Genomic DNA, 21,557 nt, shown 5'->3' on the forward strand with positions numbered 1-21,557 from the left:
ACACAAGACAAGACAAACATGGCGGCCGCCTCCAGTGGCGCGCTCTGCTTTATTTTATATAGTCGTTTGTGGAATGTTGCCAAGTCACAAGACACATTGTTGTTTTTCTGACCTTTCCTTGACTTTCTGGATTTTCAAGATGTTTACACATAAACAAGCCCCCAACGCCCTGCTTCGTTTGCAAGAGCAGGACTTATCGGGAATGCCTCATTTGCGAGCACATAGTCCTCTACACAGAAATGCCCCAGGTGCCCTCCCAGTCATATGCCCCGCAGCAAGGTTCTTAGGAATCTATAGGAAGTAGGTCATAGGAATCAATATAGGAGTCTGGATTGAAGTCTGAAACCTGGGTTCTAATCCTGGCTCTGCCTCTAATTATTTGGATAGTCTTGTTAATTCATTTAGCTTTTTTAAAAATACACTTAAAAATAGCAGCTTTAGTTCCACAGGAAAACCGAGATGAAGATACAGAGATTTTCCATATATTCCCTAGCCCCACACATGCACAGCCTCTCCTACTATCAACATCCCCACTAGAGTAGTACATTTGTTACAGTTAACCAACCTACACTGACACATCATAATCACCTAAAGTCTGTAATTGACATTTGGGTTCACTATAGGTGTATATTCTGTGTGTTTGGTTAAATGTATACTGCCATGTATCCAGCATTACAGTATACAGTGCAGTTTTCCTGCCCTAAAAATCCTCTGTATTCTGCCTCTTCATCCCTCTCTCTCCTTCCCAAACTCTGGCAACCACTGGTTCTTTTTTACTGTCTCCATAGTTTTGCCTATTTCAGAATGTCAGATCATTTAGCTTTTAAAAAGTTTAGTAGGACTCAATATTTTCATCTATAAATGAGGCCAGTGATTTCCATCCTACCTTCCCTGGCTGATAGTTGGTAGTGCCAAGCATGAAATGTGAAAATGCTTCACAGTCAGTACAATGTTGTATAAATGCTGTTGCTGCCCTGATGCCACGATGTCACTGGTATTTCAGAGGTGGAACCATTTTTTTTTTTTCCTAGTAGCTCTTTAAATGGTTGTCCTCAGTTGTGGGAGAATAGGAAATTTTCAGAAAAATTAGCTTGGTGGTTTGCCATTGGTTTGTTTCAAAGTTAGTAGTATTCGTTCTGTTGTTATCCTTTAGTTTTTCTTTGAAACAAGTCCTGATCACTCATTAATGGTCTCTCGGTAGTATTTTGGTGGCAAATTTACCTAGTTTTGTGGGGTTTGACTTAGAATAGCCTTTTGATAGGCTCTCAAAACTGTTATGATTGCTTCCAAAGGCTACTCTCCCTATAGAACCTGATTCAGAATTCCCTGTGTGCAAATGGGACCTGACATCCATGTCACAGGAAGTCTATCCTCCCTACTACACAAACTCAATCATGTAAGTCAGAACTTCCTAATTTGGGTGGGCATCAGCATCACCTGGAGGGCCTGTTAAAACACTGATTGCTGGGCACCACCTAACTATTCCCATTTCAGTATGTCTGGGGTGCAGGTCCAAGAATTTGTGTTTCTGATGGGTTCCCTACTAGTATTGATGCCAAAGGCTCACAGACCACACTTTGAGAATCACTGATCTAAAACCTGAGGGAAGATTTCTTAAAGTGTGTTTCAAAGGACTGCCTTGTTCGGAAACTCCTGGAGCCACTGTAAAGCCTGGATTTCACTAGGGTTATAAATTTGGAGCTTGGAAGAAGAGATTGTAGACATATGACATTAATGAAGTTCTCTGACCTATTTATTTTTGAGTGGACAGTTTGACAGTTTCACATTGTGTGATCCAGGGAAGTCACCCTATGAGCTTAGTGACCTTGCCTAAGGTCACTAAGGTGGTGACACAGGACTGTTTGAGGCTGGATGAGATCATGGACGTGAGAGGCCCATGTAAACATGGGGGTGCTTCTCCAGGACTGGGTGTTCCTGTTTCTAACAAATGTTATTATGGGGCTGCAGGGAAGAGCCCAGTTCAGGGCCATCCACAGGGAACGCAGGACTGTCAGTCACTTACAGAAACAGAACAATACACTGTTTATTTATCTTCAGTCTGTGGGATTTTTTTTCAACTTCGATTTTACACATCTGGTTCTGAGAAGAATCCATACTATTACTATTCACCTGGACATCCTCACTGTAACATTTCAATATTTGGGGAATTTTAACTACTGAAATCAATGGCTTTTTTGATCCGGCAGATTCTTCAATCTTCTCAATCTTGCTGCATCCCCCTCTCACTTGACAGACTCTGCCTGAGCCCTCACACTGCTGCTTCCTTTGCATCAGTGGACTTTCCAGCCTCTTCTCTTCACACTGGCCCTTTAAGCAGACATTTAAAGCAGTTATTCAGTTCAGTTTCATTATATTCTGCTCTCAGAGCTACTGTAGTAGCGTACTTGAAAGAGGCTGGTTGTGTTGAATTTTGTGTTTGCTTTCCAATTACTGGAATGGTGCCTTCACCCCCTCTCATCTCTGCTCATTTTATTATTTACCTGAGTGATTTTTCTGTTTCAAGAAAGCAAATGGAACATGAAAGACCAAATATTTCTGTCTGTTCAGTTCATGAATTTTTCAATCAATGGTCTACTATTTTAAGGTATCATTGCAAAGAAAACTGAGACCATTAATCTTCTCTAAAACATCCTTTGTGTTCTAACAAACATATTTTTGCATTTCTTAGTGCTTTACACTTCTGATTGATTCTGATTATATATTTGTAGAGGTATTTTTTTCTCTGAAGAGTAAAAAGCCGTTAAATGTATTTATTTTCCTCTTTCTTAAGGAAGTCTCTGATGTAGTCACACCCACACATGAATGAATGAACAATTGGGAATGACGGTCCCAGCTGGGAGGCCACTGGAATTTTCTTACCTTTCCAATTTCCTCTCCTTGGTAGTGTCTTTCCCCCTCACCACTGTAGACCCAAAAAACTATCTATGGAGCTTTCCCAACCAAGGGGAGACCAGCTCCTGCTTCCTGATCTAACTTTAATGCAGTCCAGGGCAAGATTTGGTAAAGGGATAGGGGGTAGTCAGCATGACAGTAGCAAAGAAGAAGGAAAGAGGAGGTGGTTTGAAGACCACTGAATGTTCTATCCACTTACCTGCTGCTATGGTTCCAGCATGATATTATTCCAAGCCTCTCTTATGTCTACTAAGTCCTCATTCTGGAAGCTCCTTCTCCAGCACTTACCATAACACAGGACACCTGGTTCTTTGCGCCTTCCACTGCAAAGAAACTATTGCTCCATTCACGGTGTCTATATGGCCTATCAGTGGCACCTAAGTAGCCTATATCTTTATGGCTTTAGATCACCATGGTGGTCTTCAGAAAGTTCATGGACCTACTGAAACAAACAAGGACTTGTTTGAATATGCATTTGTGTTTTCCTGGGAAGAGAGTCCACAGCTTTCATCAGATTCTCATAGAGCTGTATGACCCAAAGGTATTTTAAAAGATGAAGAAGTAACTACTGATGTGGTAGTGGAAGGCCTGGAGACAGTATGCAACAATAAATATTTATTGAGCACCTGCAGTGTGCCAGGTACTGTTCTAGACTCTTGATATATCTGTGAACAATAACAAAAACCCCCTCCCAAATCCTTACTTCATGAAGTTTACATTACAGTGGGTAGAGAAAGACAACAAACCGTATACACAATACATTCCACAGAATATTGGAGAGGGTAAGTGCCACGGGAAAATAAAGCAGAGTGAGGGGGATCAGGGATGAGGTGGGGGAGACCTGTGACTTCAGGGTAGACTTCATTGAGAAAGTGACATTTTAGTAAAATCCCAAAGAGGGAAGGAATCAGGTGGCCGTATGAGGGAAGAACGTACCAGACAGAGGGAACAACTAGTACAATAACTGTAGGGTGGGAGCAAGCCTGATGTGTTCAAAGTGTTGGGGTGGAGTGAGTGAGACAGAGGGGCAGGCAGTGAGTCAGACGGTATGTGGAGTGGGCGTGTGGATGAACCCAGGTCTCATATGCCTCTGTGCATGACTCTGGGAGGCCCTTGAAGAACTTTGAGCAGAGGAGAGATATGACCTGACTTAGGGTAGATTAGGATCACTCTGACGTGTTAAAAACCGACTAGGGGTTAAGAGCAGGAGCAGGGAGACTAGGCTGCCTTGCAGTCATCCTGGGAAGAGTGGATGATATAGCATGGACAGAATGGTCGCAGAGGAGTCCTTGGGGCTGGGTAGATTTTGAATATGTTTGGACGTAAAGCCAACAAGATTGCTGAGAGGTCAGATGTGAATTGTCAGAGAAAGAGAGAGCCAAGGATGACTCCAAGACTTTTGGCCTGAACAACTAAAAAGGTGGAATTAATGGGAAAAACTAGGGATTTTAGGTGAGACAGGATGTGGATCTCAGTTCTGCCATTTACTGGCTACATTGTGACCTGACTTATAGGCAAGTAACTTAACCTTTCTGAGTCTCAATGTTTTATTTCCAAACTAGGGACAATCATACCTATCTTGTAGCAATGCTATGAGGAGTTAATGTGCTTGCAGTATGGTCCATTGAACGGATGCTAATCTCTTTCCACAATTTTCTTTTAGTGAATGAAGGAGGGAAGAAAGGAGAGACAGAGAGAATGTGGGTGAGTGGTGTCTCCATCTTAGATTTTTTTTCTCAATAAGATCATGTCTTTTTGGCTCCATTGTCTAAATATGTTTTATGGTATCTGAGGATTTATCTTTCCATCAGCCTCATGTTTTCTCCTGCCAGGTTCCTGGGGATACTAACTTGGGGTTTAATTTATTATCTTTAAGACGTTATTTTATTATTTATCTTAAAATATGTTTTTATAGTGAAGAAGAAATTCTCACCTGATACTGTCCATTATCCACGCATACTGTTCACAAACAGGCTTAGCCAATAAGTTTATTGGGCTTCATTGATGATGCTATTGGTGTATTAAACATTTTATACTAGGTAGAAATTCCTGTTGAGTTATTACATAGTCATTGAAGAATGTTTTACTGATATTTGGTATGATTAGTGAGGATTTTTTATGGGTTGGCATGATTATTATTTTTCTTGTTTAAGACACTGAAATATGATCTACCACTATCTGATTATTGGTTACCAAACATGCTTTCAGGAGTGGCTAGATTTGGGATGACAAAGTATGCCAAGGGAATTCAACAATTGAAGGAGGAGTGAGTATGAACTGATTGGGTTATAAGAATACATGCTTCTTCTTTGATTCAAAATCCCTCAATCCAAGGCATTTTAATGTTTCTGAAATTAGGGTGCGTTTTATCACCAATATATACATTTAACATGATAATATTTCTGTTAGGGTTTTTGGTAGATTTCAGATTCCTTCTCTACCCCAATTCAAAACCAACTGAAAAATAAAACAACAAAAAATATTGCAGATAGAGGATAAATCTGCCAGCGTTATCAGTGATAGATTGGCTTAGTTTGAGTATTCTAAGCAGTAACAATTTCCTAGGTTCTTAGGTTGATGCGTCCTACTGATCTGGATGGAGAAAAAAGGAGAATGATATTTCGTCTTCCCTGCTTGGGACTTTTGCTTAATTTGCTTTTCCAAATTGAGATTTGTTGTCCACTGGCTCCAGTCTTCCAACTGGTTAACTAACTCTACCTCCAGGGTGTGAAAGGAGAGACTGGTCCCAATCCAGGAGTATTGAATTTTTCCTCGCTAGTGTTATAGGTGACACAGAGTCACTCTGAATGTCCTTAAGAGAATGTGATGGTACCTCCCCTTTCATAGGGAAGTGGCTTAGTGTCTCCTGGAGGTCCAGAGGTTAGCCAGTTTTTTTAATGGTAGGGGTATGGTTAGATAGGGGCTTTGTTTTCTAGGAAAGGAAATGTGATTCCTAATATTTCATGTTTTGAGTATCTGAAAAGAGATATTGTCTATAAGGAGGCTCTGGAAGAGAAGATGGGAATGGATGAGTACTAGATTTTCCTTTCTGCTTTTGGAAAATAAGGCTCAGTGCCAAGATATACTTACTAGGAGATGAGCCATAGCTCCAGTGGCATAATTGTTTAGCACATGACACTTATAAGGAGATCATAGGATCCTGTATGCATACAGTCTGGGGGAGGGATCTATGGTAAAAAGGGTAGATAGGGGAAAATGTAAAGATATATGCATAGTTTAGCATTTACTTATTTATTTATTAACTTTTACTTTAGTTTCAGGGGTACATGTGCAGGTTTGTTATATAGGTAAACTGTGTGTCATGGGGATTTGGCATACAGATTATTTTATCACCAGGGTAATAAGCATAGTACCTGATAAGTAGTTTTGCAATCCTCACCCCCACTCTCACCCTTCACTATTAAGTAGGCCCTGGTGTCTGTGTACTCAATGTTTAGATCCCACTTATAAGCCACAATATGCAGTGTTTAGTTTTCTGTTCCTGCATTAGTTTGCTTAGGATAAAGGCCTCCAGCTCCATCTATGTTGCTGCAAAGGGTATGATCTCATTCTTTTTCATGGCTGTGTAGTATTCCATGGCATGTATGTACCACATTTTCTTTACCCAGTCTACCATTAATGGCATCTATGTCAATTTTATGTCTTTGCTATTGTGAATAGTGTGGTGATGAACATATGGGTGTATGTGTCTTTATGGTAAAATGATTTATATTTCTTTGGGTATATATCCAATAATGGGACTGCTGGATTAAACGGTAGTTCTATTTTAAGTTCTTTGAGAAATTACCAAACTGCTTTCCACAGTGGCTGAACTAATTTACATTCCCACCAGCTGTGTTTGAGCATTTCCTTTTTTCTACAACCTCACCAGCATCTGTTATTTTTTGACTTATTAATAATAGCCATCCTGACTGGTATGAGATGGTATCTCATTGTGGTTTTAATTTGCATTTCTCTGATGGTTAGTGATGTTGAACATTTTTTCATATGCTTGTTGGCTGCATGTATATCTTTTGAAAAATGTCTGTTCATGTCCTTTGCCCACTTTTTAATGGTGCTGTTTGTTTTTTGCTTGTTAATTTGTTTACATTCCTTATAGATTCTGGATATTAGACCTTTGCCAGATGCATATGTGCAAATAGTCCTTCACATTCTGTGAGAGATATTTCTCCCCTCTGAGAGATATTTCTTTCATTCTGTCTGTTTACTCTGTTGATAGTTTCTTTTGCTCTGTGGAAGCTCTTTAGTTTAATTAGGTTTCATTTGTTAGTTTTTTCTTTTGTTACAATTGCTTTTATTTTCTTCTTCATGAAATCTTTGCCAGTGCCTATGTCCAGGATGGTATTTCCTGGGTTATGTCCCAGGGTTTTTATAGTTTTAGGTTTTACATTCAAGTCTTTAACCCATCTTAAGTTGATTTTTATATATGGTGTAAGGAAAGAGTCCAGTTTCAATCTTCTGCATGTGGCTAGCCAGTTATCCCAGCACCATTTATTGAATAGGGAATCTTTCCCCATTGCTTATTTTTGTCGACATTGTTGAAGATCAGATGGTTGTAGGAGTGCAGCATTGTTTCTGGTCTCTCTATTCTGTGCCAGTGGTCTATGTGTCTATTTTTGTACCAGTACCATGCTGTTTTGGTTACTGTAGTTTTGTAGTATAGTTTGAGGGTGGGTGATGTGATGCCTTAAGCTTTGTTCTTTTTACTTAGGATGGCCTTGAGTATTTAGGCTCTTTTTTGGTTCCATATGAATTTTAAAATAGTATTTTCTAATTCTGTGAAGAATGTCATTGGTAGTTTGATAGGAATAGCATTGAATCTGTAGATTGCTTTGGGAAATGTGGCCATTTTAACAATATTGATTATTTCTATCCATGAGCATAGAATTTTTAAAAATTTGTTTGTGTCATCTGTGATTTCTTTGAGCAGTGTTTTATAATTCTCATTGTAGAGCTCTTTCACCTCTCTGGTTAGCTGTATTCCTAGGTATTTTATTCTTTTGGTGGCTATTGTGAATGAGATTGTGTTCTTGATGTGGCTCTTAGCTTGGATGTTGTTGGTGCAAAGAAGTGCAACTGATTTTTCTACATTGATTTTGTATCCTGAAACCTTGCAGAAGTTGTTTGTCAGATCTAGGAGCTTTTGAGCAGAGTCTATCAGGTTTTCTAGGTACAATTTTTTTTTTTGCATTCAAAATACAGTTGTAAATAGATATGGCTTAATTATTTTTACTGCTTTTTAAAACAGGAAAAAAATTCAAGCAGTACAAAAGAGAATACAAATATCTACCTACAAGCTCTTTCTCCGAAAGTTCCCCTCTCAGGTGGAATCACTATTGCCTTTAATCACTGTTATATTTTTGTGAATCCTTCCAGAGATATTTGTGCATAACAAATATTTTGTTTGTTTTACACAAAAGGATAAATGTTAAAGATGCTTCTAGAAGAATACATTGGGTGGTCCTTATTAACCTTATAAACATTTATGATACATGACCTCAATATAAGCTCCCCTACGTGGTACTTGATGATAAGAAAAAACCTTTTTATTACGGATATAGTTACAAAACTTAAAATCTGCTAAAGAGAAAATAATCTAAGAATAATGGTTATTAAAATGTCCATCACTTGTACCAATGTGTTTCGAAGCATATATTTTACATTTGTTTTTCCTAAAGCGTCTCAGTGATATGCTTCCCTGGTTACCAGGTAATAGACAAAATGAGAATAAAACTCTCTGAAGAAATGAAATGGAATTATGTGTTATTGCAGATTTTCTCTGCAGATGGCATTCATTGTCACCAGTTTCCTTAGGGCAATTTGGAAACTCAGAGGCCCTGAATATAAAAGATAATATATATTTACTGGATAGCTGGTACTTTCCTCTAAGTATGTCTTTATCTACTTACAATTATGGTATACTGTCTTCAAAAAACTGAATTTGGAAGATAAATTGTAGAGTTAATTTATTAGCAATAACATTTGTTGCATGTAAATGTATAAATTCTGGCAGGAGTGCTGTGAGAAAGAGGTATAAAGACAGTGATATTTTTAAAAAATGAGACCTTGTTCTTAAGAGCAAGTCAAAACACAAGTCTCACAACTCTACATTCAGTATTTTTTTGTTAAAAAAGGTTTTCCAACCATTACAACAAAAAGCAGGTAGGGGCCAGGTGCAGTGGCTCATACCTGTAATCCCAGTACTTTGGGAGGCTGAGGCGGCCGGATCACAAGGTCAGAAGATTGAGACCATCCTGGCTAATATGGTGAAACCCCATCTCTACTAAAAAATGCAAAAAAATTTAGCTGGGCATGGTGGCGGGTGCCTGTAGTCCCAGCTACTCCAGAGGCTGAGGCAGGAGAATGGTGTGAACCCGGGAGGCAGAGCTTGCAGTGAGCCAAGATCCTGCCACTGCACTCCAGCAGCCTGGGCAACAGAGTGAGACTCCATCTCCAAAAAAAAAAAAAAAAAAAAAAAAACAAACAAAAAAAAAAAACACAGCAGGTAGGAGTGGGGAAGTAGCCTGGAGAAATGGAAAATGCTCTGCAGTAGAAACAGACTTGAATTGTTTTCCCAACTTTCCTTCCACATGTACAACCTTGATCTTGACTAGTTTTTCAACCTCTTCAGGTGTCAGTTTTTCTTTGTCAGGCTGAGTAGTAATCTCTCATGTTCTTTCAAAATCCAACATTCTATCATCTTAGGAACGAACTTCAAATAATTCATTCTCTCTTCATCTCAATAAAAACTGCATTTGACATTGAAATTCTTGTTCAATAATCTATTAGGTCAAGATTGTTAACAGCGTTCTTCAAATCCTTCATATTCCTTGTATCCCTTCTAATTTAATGTTTGCTTGTTCTATCAGCTATTGATAGAGGTGTGTTAAAATCTCTCACTATGATCGTGGGTTTTTCTACTTCTCTTTTCAGTTCTTCATACATATTTAAGCTAGGTTGTTAAGTTTATGCAAATGTTAAATTGTTTAATCTTCCTGGTGAATTAAAACTTTATATATGAAATGTGTCTCTTTACCTCCAGTAATGACTTTTGCATTAAAGTCTACTTAACTGACTGATTTATGGATATATTAATGTATAAGATATATCAATTTTTGGGCTCACATTTGCATGGCATTTATTTTTTCATGCTTGTACTTTCATTGTTTCTATATTCTTATGTATAAGATGTGACTTTGTAAGTAGTTTATGTTTTTGTTTATTTCTGCTTCTATAACAAAATATCTCATACTGGGCAACTTACAGAGAACAGAAATTTATTTTCTTACAATACTGGAGGCTGGAAAGTCCAAGATCAAGGCACTGGTAGATGTATTATCTGGTTAGGGCTGCTTTCGGCTTCCAAGAAAGCACATAGTGGAATCTGCAAATGGTGTGTCCTCATGTGACAGAATCAGAAAGGCAAAAGGGGCCACTTGGTTTCCTCAAGTCCTTTTATATGGATACTAATCCCATTCATAAGGGAAAGTCTACATGAGTTAATCACACTCTAAAAGCTTCACCTTCTAATAGTATTACATTGGATCTTACATTCCACCATATGAATTTGGAGGAACACGTATATTCAAAACATAACAGCTTATATTTGTGTGTTTTTGGAAGTCTGCTGTGACATTTTTTTAATTGAATGATTTAGTTCATTTACATTTATTATAATTAGAGGTCTAATTAGGTTTCTATCTTACTATGTGTTTTCTATTTGTATCATGTATACTAAGCTCTTGTTAACTTTTTTTGTGCCTCTTTTTGTTTTATTTTAAATTATTTTTACCTTTATTATATTAGTAGTTATATGTACTTTTACACCCATTTTACTGTTAAACGTAGGTATTATAACATGTGGCTTTGATTTACTGAAGTCTAATATAAATTTTGCTTTTACCACTTTTTTGACAATGAGAGGATCTTAGTATATTTTAACCCCATTAAACCTTCTTTCAACTTACCATTTTCATTTTATGATTTATGTTTTGAACCTCTGCACTTCAATCTGGGACATTTTTTTAGCCTAAAGAATACCTTTCAGTATTTCTATTTTTAAAAGTTTGCTGGTGGTAGCTCAATTTTGTCTGTCAAAATCTTATTTTTCACTTTAATTCTTAAAGGATAGTTTGCTGACTATAGACCTCTAGATTGGTAGTCAATTTTCTCAATTTCCACAAAGTTTGGACAAAAAGTAGCTGGTTTAAGTTGTAACAGGAAAGTAAAGGAAAGGTTCTTGTTACAGAAATTATTGACCGTGATGCAGAATGTCTTATAGCATATTCCACAGACTGCTAGTTCCATGGGCTTCCCTAACAAAAAAGGACTCCATAACCTCATAATCTCATGGAAACATGCAACCTCTATCTCACTTGCTGGAATTCACTGTGCATTTTAGACCTTGAGGAGGCTGCTGTTATAAAATCCATTTAACTTTGTTAATTCAGCATTCCCCAAAAATATTTGATTAGGAAGCTATTGTTCCGGGTAAGCACTAATAAATATTTCAAGCATCTGGTGATACAAACCATGCATTTTGGGAATGCTTCTTTAAGGGTTTAAGGGCGCTATAGCTCTGGGGCACAAATAAGAATTCCTTACTGTGTGAAGATTTTGTTTGTTTATTATTTGTTTGTTTTTAAAGTTTAAGCTATTCTTTGTCACCTGAATACTTTAAAATCTGTTGTTCTAGTTTCTGGCTATGGATAGTCTTCCATGGAATTCAGTTTCATGATTGCTGTCACAAGATAGCATGGCTAGTAAATACAATCAGTTCTGATGCAACTAGGTAAAACCCTTATAAATTCAGATTTGCACTGAGTTAAAGACATTCATAATCTGTGCAGGGAGGGGCATCTTGATAACCCTCATGTCACTTTTTTTTGTAAAATAAAGAAACAGGAAATTATATTTACTATACTCTGAGGACTTCATTAATTCAGGAAGGGCATGGAGGAGACAGTAAATCAACCTTATCTAAACAATCTGGTGGGATTTATTTATGAAACAATATATTGCTTCCTGATTTTTGTTGTTGTTGTTGTTCAGGCACCTGTGACCCTTTCATTTAAGGCTTCCTGCAAAATGGGACATTTTCCTATCATCTTGCTCTGCTTTCCTTTCTGTCTTCAAGCCCAGCTGGCAGTAAGATCTGATACTAGAAATTACCACTAAAAACACCCCAAACTTGTCGTATCCATCAGATCCCATACAGGAAGCAGAGACTCTCAGACTAGGTGCACACGGACAGTGTTGCTGGTGACCTTGAGTGATTAGAGGATCTAAGAAATGACTTTAGGCAACTCAGCCAACAAAAGAGCTGCCTCACATGTCAAAATGTGCCAGTGTGGCAGCCACTAGCTTCCATGTGCTCTTCTTTCCTTGGGAATTTTCAAGGAACTCAGGAAGCAAGCCCTTGTTGCAATCCCCTTCTTATCTTTGATGCTGCACGCATACAGCTCTGACACGCATTATATTATTAGTTCCTACTTTCTCAATTTTAATTAAAAACAGAAATGAATTATTTTAATCTACCATTTTTAAAAGTCGGCATTATTGCATGTGATTATCCATTGAAATAGGGTCGGCACAGAAAAATAATGATATTTAAAATATTATCTCTACTATTTTAGTTTGCTCTCCCAGCAAATCTTAATTTAGTCCAAAAATCTCTTTACACGTAATCCTAAATAAATAGGCATTTATCTAGTGGATCAGGAATCTAGATGTTAACCTTTCGAATGTTATTTGAGCTGTCTTCTGTCATCAAAAACCTTAAAATCTTTTGGCATTTACAACTGTACAGTTTTTTTAAACCCCACATACAAATAACATAAGTAGAGTGGCTATCTGGCTCTGTCTTTTGCTCAGGACAGTCCTAGTTTATCCCTATTGTCCTGCGCCAATCATGAATAGTAACCTCTTTCACTTTCAGAAGGGTCTTGGTATGGAGAATAAGATATATGGTTACCCTATTTAAAATAACAATTTAATCCAATTGTAGGAATTATTAGGAAACAAAGAATCAGTCATTTTGGTACTTAAGGAAAATAGAAGTTTTTGATTCATCCATAAACACTTTCAACTAAGTTCATGGTTCTGATTGCACATCAGAATCACATTTATGCCACTCGTAGACCAACTGCATACAAATCTCTGGGGTGGAGCACAGGCATCAGTTTTTTTTAAAGCTTCAAGATAATTCCAATATGCAGTTAAAATTAAGAACCACTGGGTTATATAGCTTGTACATTTAAACTGGGTTTTGGGGGGATTATTCAAAGATGTTTTGAATAAAGTTTTTTTAGACAGCATGCCTATCTGATTTTCTAATTTATTAAATTAGAAACTTGTTAAGTATGTACAATAGACCAAATCAATAAATGCTTTTGAAGCAACTACTGTAAGTAATTGATCAAATGCCTTAGTGGCCAATTTAATCACAAAGATCATTCTAAAAATTCAGCTATTTTTGTTTTCTTGGTTTTTTGCTAACTTTCTGCTAATAGCTAAATAAACATTTAGTGGTGAATGTGTATGTTGGAACTCTGCTTATAAATGGTTGATGCAGTTTCTTAGTTAATATAGATAAAAGGCAATTCTAGAGATGAATATTGTCTTGATAATTGTTAAAGTAACTTACAGGAAATTCAGGGATATCTGGTGGTTCAAAAGATTCTGTAGAGAAATAAACAGTGATGCATCGAAGTCTTAACATATTACTGCTTCATTTTTATTTTGATTTAAAGACTGTCATCTTCTCTTTACTCTACTCAATTATTATACTTTGAAGAAACTGACACATTACACGAAATTCTCCATAAAGAAGTCAAGGTCGGTTTGTTCTACAATTTTTTAGAGTAGATGATGTTCTATAATAAAATTTCCTCTGAGATCTTAAGGTGAAAGTGTTGAGCTGTATTAAGATTACATGACTTCAAAAATACAGAGTAAGCATTTGAAAGATCTCAAAACTCAAGATAATGTACCATATGTTAGAAGGAATTTATCTCAATTCGAATATGCTTTTAAAAATATAGAAATTAATTTATTTGAAGAATTTATTTTAGCAAAAGATGCTTTTGGAGGATCAGTTTTACCCAAAGCATATACGAATAAGCTGATTTTAGCCTATTTCACTTGTGACCTGATATTCATATAATCAAATACATAGGCCTAAGGATGACTTACTGGGCCCTGAGATTTTGAAAATGAATGTGTTGAAAAATAAAAAATACTCTAGGACAATTGTTCTCAAAGTGTGGTTGCCGGACCAGCAGCATTGGGATTACCTGGGAACTTATTACAAATGCAAATCCTTGATCCTCGACCAAGACCTCCTCAAGTCATATCTCTGGTATTGTGCCTAGCAATCTGTTTTAATGAGCCTCTAGGTGATTCTGATGCATCCTAAAGTTTGAGATTTCTAGGGATTGAACTGTGAGGTTAGTGAGATAAGGAGGAAATTATTTGGTAAAGCTAGATGATGTGGAATCTTGACTAGTTTTACTGTATCTCTTTAAGAATTCATTTGTAGAATGCATTTTAAAGACCGTATGTGCCCATGGATGGTTATAATTGCTTATTGTTATAGAACAATGGGATAATTTTTATGAGCAAATTTACATGTAACTTATGTGCATCTGCTTCATCTTACTTAATTTCTTTCTCATTTCTCTCAATGAATAAATGTAGTTTACATTTTAACAATAAATATCTAGCCAACAGCTGATCCTTTGAATATCTCTTTTGCTTCTATTTAAGTTATATGGATATTTATAAGTTTTTTTAATTGAATAGCTCATTTCTTAGATAAACCCTCACTACACAGAGCAGTAGTTTTATGTGATTTACTTCTAATATCAGTTTTTCCTAGATACATAATAAATATACATAAACATACATGCATATTTTATGTAAATATACATTAAAAATATACAGTGTCTAGCACATAGAAAGCATATCACCCAACAAAATAGACAAAGCTCTTGCCCCATAGCCTTACTTTCTAGCAAATATCACATAATATAAATCAAATTTAAAAGTTAAAGTCGTAAGAAATACTTAAACTGATGACCTTTATTTTATTGTGATAGACCCTCTTAGTACAAATAGTTTTCATGTGTCATCTGGGATTATTTATCTCTTAGTTATAAAGGTGACATTGTCAATAATCTATCTTTGAGGATCTGTCTGAATCTCTCATCTGAGTTCCTATCTGTACTCTTTGGCCCCATGTATCCCATAACTGTCCTCTGCTTCTTTGATCAGTATTTTTAACTATAAGTTCAGCAATGATAGATTCAAATAATTTACAATAGATTCAAAAGGATTCAAATAATTTACAATAGAAATGCCATCTGAGTCCAGCCATTTTTGGCTAGGGCTTTTCTGTGATTCATGTGTCAGGACCAGGGAGAAGAAATGCTTGATAAATATGTAGATGCTTAGGGGGATGAAGAGAAGATCTACAGCACTTAATAACTTCATCTTCTCAAGGATGGGCTCTTTGTCCATATAGAAATTGTGATTTTTTTGTGGCCTTTAAAATTCCTGCTTTCACATTATGAAAGTGATAACGTGATTTTGTTTTCAAAGAATACTCACTGCCTGTCCTGGAATTTCATATGATTATTTGTCTGCATATGGTGGATCTAGTGAGGACCTGTGGTCTGTCTGAGTCCCCGAGGCCCCATCCCACCTGTGTCTTTTCAAGCACCCCCTTGAATATTTCAAAGGAAATCCACCATTAATTGCAGGATATGGAGAAATTCTTCCATTATTACTGTATTTGAAATTATTGTTTTACTCAATTCCAAATACTTTGGTTACATTCTCCCTCCCCCATAATCCTAGCATTATGAATATTTCTTATGCACACTACTTTTGATCAGTATATTCGTGGTATATAATTGTCTTCAGGGAAGTTGAACAGAGACCCTTGTGGGTAAAGACTATACAGAGATACCCATGTGAGGACTGTACAGTATTTTTGTACAGAGACTGTATGGAGATGATCTGTACAATAGTGAGTACTGGGTGAAGAGCCTTTTTGACAAAGGTAGCACCTGAGCCAGCCTGGATAGAGGATAGTGGCTGGGAAAAAATTTCCTTAACTGGAATGTTCCAAAGTAAAGAGAATTGTTTTTCAGCAATATAGTCCACAAGAAAGGGAAAACTGGATTAATTTGTCCAGGTTGAGCCCTTTGAGAGCCTTAAGTCCTTGGGACAAGCAGGAAGCTAGTGCTAAACAGTGCTTCAAACCAGGTGGGCAGGAGAGTCTCCTTCCACAGGTTTTTCCTTAGATGACCCAACAAAGTGAACTGTAAGAACCACAGGAGTTAAGCACTCAAATCATTTTGTATTTTACTTAAACTCTCCTATATTGTCATTTGGGTGTTGGATTTGTATAAGCATCACTTGACTAATGAGGATTTTGAGATTTCACCAATGGAAATTCCTTTCAGGAGCAGAGTACCTAAACCAGTAGATTTGGCTTTTTCCCATGCCAGCTGGATTCCAAGGTAGGGAGCTACTCTTGGGCAGACCCATTTCCCACTCCTGTTCCCGGGTCCTTGTGTGACCTTGGATAAGAAGGTGGGTAAGGATGGGTGGTGAGGACAACATAGAGTTAATAACTCATGGACACCTAGTGTCTGCATTCGGGAATGGATGGGAGAATGGATGCCTTCTTCAGCTCCCTCAGTTCCTTGGGATGACAGGTGGTTGACTGTTAGGCCCTTTGCTGGCAACTTCTTTCTAATCATATGTACTTTCTACTCCATCCTTCTGCTGACATTTTTACCTGCCTGCAGAAACCACAATTAAGGAGTTTATAATATTTTGTAGTTATAAGAGGATGAGATTCTTACAACTTGCCTATTGTTTAATTTTTCAGAAATCCAACCTTTGGCCACCTTCTTTGTAACATACATATAAACCTATAGGATGGCCTATATAATAGTATGCGTATGTTTAAACATCACACAAGATAGCTTCAAGGGGGACTGAGTTTCATTTTATATTGATACAGTCTGTAAGAGAACTATTTTACAATTACTTGCTTAATAGGAAAAAAATCTATAAATAAGGAAATAATTTTAAGTTCTGAAATGTAAACAATAAAGTTTATGTGAGTTGTATGCAGTTGTAATAGGATTCTAAGTATTGCAGAGTTGTAGGACACGTTTAGAGCTAGAAGTAAACTCAGAGCTCAAAGCCAATCATCTCATTTTTCATAATATAAATTTTGGTTGTGATTAATATCTTTCTAAATACTGGTAAGAAAACAAACCCAAAATGAACATATGGCTCATAAGTTCAATTGTATAACTACTCTGAAATATTCACCTGTTAGAGTAAACTGAAAACTGAGTAGTATTTGTCATATATTCTGTAATGTTAGCTATTTTAAAGTATGCCCTTTAACCCTTCCTGAACAAAGTTTTTTTTTTGTTTGTTTGTGTTTTAGGTGGGATCTTTCTCTCTGTATTCATGCTGGAGTGCAGTAGCCTGGTCATAACTCACTGTATCCTTGAACTCCTGGGTTCAAGTGATCCTCCCACCTCCATCTCCCGAGTAACTGGGACTACAGGGGTGCAACACCTTGCCTGGCTATATTTATTATTAGTTAAATTTTTTTTGGTAGACACAGAGTCTTACTGTGTTGCCCCATGCTGGTCTTGAACTCTTGGCCTCAAGCAATCCTCCTGTCTTGGCCTCCAAAAATGCTGGGATTACAGGTGTGAGTCATTGCACCTGGTCCAAACTAAATTTTATTATCTCAGTTTTACAGTCTAATCTCTGAGCCATTTTCATTTACATATGTTTGGAAGCAACTTACTCTGGTTTACAAGGTACACAACTAGAAATATAGGCAATCCCTACACGTAAAAAGGTCATAATCCAAAACTATTTGAATTCAGAAAGCAATTCCTTATAGGAATAATGTTAGAAGTGTCGGTTAAATTCCCAGTTTATCCTCCAAAATTCCAGATTTTTCCACTTGTGATCTAGTTGCAGTTCTTATTTATGGCAGAATTAGAAAGCAACCGGTTGCCACCCAAATACTTAGTGAGAGATTATTTGTTTTACATTTTGGTGCCTGAGTAAATTTGGGGATGATGAGGCAGTAGAGGGCAATGTCTGCTGAAACTTCTGTTAGAATTTCTTTGTGTCTTTTATCTCATAGCTTTTCTTTTCTTTGATGTAAATGTGTAATTGGTATACTGTTTTTATGCTTATTTGCTATAATTAGGTGGTTGTGTTTATTTTTCTCACAAATTGAACAGAGAATGTAGGAAGAGAAAGATAAATTTATATGAGATAAAAGGGCAAGAATTAGAAAAGAATTAGGAAAGGAAATGTAAAAAGGTTGCTGCCTGAGATAATTTGAAGGGGAGAAGTGTTTAGAGGACAGTGGATTATTTCTCTTTGAAGAAGAGTTAAGGAAGTGATGAGGGGAGAGACATGGTCTTTAACAGATATGTAAACTAACCACCAGGTGGTGCCATCATCTAAGGACAGCTTAGTTGCTTTTCAGGATGTGCTGAAAGCTTGCTGTGGGTGCAAAAGTTACACAGAGTGGAAAGAGTGAGGTAGGGACCTTACAGCTTCCTGTTCATATGTAAGTTGTGAAAACCCTGTAATAAGAAGCCTAGTCAGTGTTTATTAAATTAGTGAGTGATGACTTATCAGCAAGTATTTATATTTTATCAAATTCGATTAAAAATATTTTTAAAACTTCTTTAAATTTTTTTCTTCTCTTTAAAAGAGGCTTCACTGTTTTAGTTATCAATATACAAGTAAAATTAAAAATTTGTAGTCTAACTCTCTGTAATTGTTTTAATAGAATTATTATTTTTATGTGACTTTCTGCACGGCTTTTTTTTTTTTTTTTTTTTTCGAGACGGAGTCTCGCTCTGTCGCCCAGGCTGGAGTGCAGTGGCCGGATCTCAGCTCACTGCAAACTCTGCCTCCCGGGTTTAAGCCATTCTCCTGCCTCAGCCTCCCGAGTAGCTGGGACTACAGGCACCCGCCACCTCGCCCAGCTAGTTTTTTTGTATTTTTAGTAGAGACGGGGTTTCACTGTGTTAGCCAGGATGGTCTCGATCTCCTGACCTCGTGATCCACCCGTCTCGGCCTCCCAAAGTGCTGGGATTACAGGCTTGAGCCACCGCGCCCGGCCTCTGCACGGCTTTTAAAAAGTAGTCTCATATCTAGAGAATCCTTTCATGAAAGTTTGGGACACCATGCAAAAGGTACAGTCAAAAAGAACAGAAAAGAAAACTGGGGAAAGATTAGTGATCACAAGGTGAAGGGAACACAAATTTTGAGACTCAATCAGATGGAAACACCAGTTTCTTTAGGGATGAAATAGATATAGTTAAAAATGTGATTGGTGGTGGTACCATTGGCACTTAAAACTACTGAGACTTGGGAAAACCATGAGATGTTTACAAACTAATATGAGGCAAATGGGGATTTTCCTAAAGTGAAACAGAAGACTGGATAGATCTTGACTATCCATTCTGTCCTATTTTAAATGGAAAAATAAAAGTACTTCTTTGGTAATCTCTAAAAGTTTTTGTCAGAATATTTAGAATGTGTATGCCTATTTTTACTGTAATTGGTGTGAGACCATATGAAAATAAGATATAGAGATAAAATGATTTATTTTTGTTAGTGATTTTGTGATGTGGAGTTTAAATTTGGGGAATGTTAATTTTCTGGCATTAATCTAACACTGAATCTGTTTTTCAAGTCAATAGGTAAATAGCAATTGTACTTAGAAAATGATAACAAAGAACTTTCAACAAAGGAAATAAAAGGCTTTGTCAGCATGAAGAACTAAGTTTGTAGCTACTTGACCAGACAAAGGATGAACCCTCATTTAGGTTTCTATTGATTGCAGAGTAGACCATCAATAAAAGAAGCTTTTCCAAGGAAGATAATATAACAGCAGGAAAAACATAATTTTGTGCCTCTAACCTCAAACTCCATCCACGTTAGTGGCAGTTCTTTAAAAAAAACCCACGAGTATTCCCACTGCTTTCCAACTAGTGTGTTTCTTAAGAGTATTGTGAGGAAGAAAAATGCCACTGGGAAATGAGAAAGCTATGCGTTGTCCAAACCTGAACTTTCTGCTAGATCTCATGCCCATATTTGCTTTTGCCTACTGGGTGTCTTCACTTGGAATTTGCACATGCATCTTTGAATTGTTATGTCTGAGACATTTCTTATCACTAAGGATTTTTCCAGTGGATATTCTGATTATAATGATTTATTTTTTGGTTTCTTGTTTGGATTGTGCTCTGTACACTTCCTCCTTCTTCTTTACACTATTACCTACTCCATCCCCACCTCACCCCAGCCCACCCTTGGGTTATCATGTCTGGGATCCTGTGCTATCCTCTATTTTTGCCATTACAGCTCTTACCACACCATTTGCTTGTTAATATCGTCCACTGGAATGTAAGCTGTGTAATAGGGGGCCAAATTTACTTTATCAATCGCTGCATCAGCAACTACCCATGCCTGGCATATGTTAAATCAATAACATTTATTGAATAAAACAGAACAAAAACTTCATATTTTTGGCAAAGAATTGGCATAAACAGCACAGCAGATACAAAAGGCGGACGGGATTAATCTTGCTGCACTACCAGCCCCTCACTGCCAGTGGAGGAGAATGAGGGTGGGTTGGGTGGAGGCAGATGAAGAGTGAGAGGTGGGAGGTGATGGTGGTAGTGGAGACAAATGACACAGAAAATCAGCTTCTTCCTGGTGAGCAATGGAGCTTTCCCCGACAACCTCCCCCCACCCCTTTCTCTTCCTATTCTCTCTAGTTCTAATTATCACCAGCTGGAGCCACTTAATCCTAACAGTTTACATGTTACTAAAGCATCTGTGAGAATGCAGTGCAGGCTTCAGCTAGCACCAAAACAATTTTTTTTTTCTGATTTTGCTTGCTATACCTTTACCTCTTAGAATTTATTAATCTGAGGGATGGAAAAAATGACACAAATTACATTATTTATTAGAGATATGAGTCTGTCTCCTCGTGGCACATTCCCAAAACTGGTCTCATCTGGGCTTATCCTGAATTGCATTTAATGCAGTATCACTATTTAATTTATGGATTTAAATTCCAAAAAGTTAAGGACAAAAATAAATGTATATATGCATCAAGATGCCTGTCTATCTATTCTCCTGAAAGAAACCAAAAAGGGATTTATGAGGACCAAATTCATGTGAAAAAGCCATTTCGTGAATTAGGTAGACAGTGTTCAACTTGTAGATTTTGACATTGGGATATTTAAGACTTTGGAAGGTACTGGAAATTAGTTGATTTGCCCATCATCTTTGAACACATAGAACTACTTTGGTGCCTACTCAGCCCTTCCTCTCCCTGGAGTGCCTCCCCCACATCCTTTGCCTGGGTACATTCTATGTGAACTGTGAGACTTATCTCAGCAATCACTTGAGCAGTCTATCCCTGCTGTCTACAGACATTTCTTTAGCACTGTGTCCACCGCTGTTCCTCCACACTCCCATGCTCTGTTTTCATGGCACCATATGTCTCTTCAACCAGTTTTCCTCAGAAACTCTGGAATCTTTCG

The 21,557-nt window shown here is 37.2% G+C and overlaps 1 protein-coding gene across 9 annotated transcripts in view; it reads left to right on the plus strand.

Moving 5' to 3' along the window:
* The window catches only part of LOC107128895 (uncharacterized), a 785,137-nt gene that overhangs the window by 105,428 nt on the left and 658,152 nt on the right, over positions 1 to 21,557 (plus strand). For all 9 annotated transcript variants that reach the window (XR_012430874.1, XR_012430875.1, XR_012430880.1 and 6 more), the window contains exon 2: positions 4,577 to 4,617. Coding sequence is in view for 6 of the 9 variants with exons in the window: in XM_074031458.1 (XP_073887559.1) it covers positions 4,577 to 4,579 (3 nt within the window). In the remaining 3 variants the exon portion in view is untranslated. The remainder of the gene's footprint in view (positions 1 to 4,576; positions 4,618 to 21,557) is intronic.

The sequence above is a fragment of the Macaca fascicularis genome, chromosome 2, assembly GCF_037993035.2.
Source record: "Macaca fascicularis isolate 582-1 chromosome 2, T2T-MFA8v1.1".
Classification (NCBI taxonomy): Eukaryota; Metazoa; Chordata; class Mammalia; order Primates; family Cercopithecidae; genus Macaca; species Macaca fascicularis.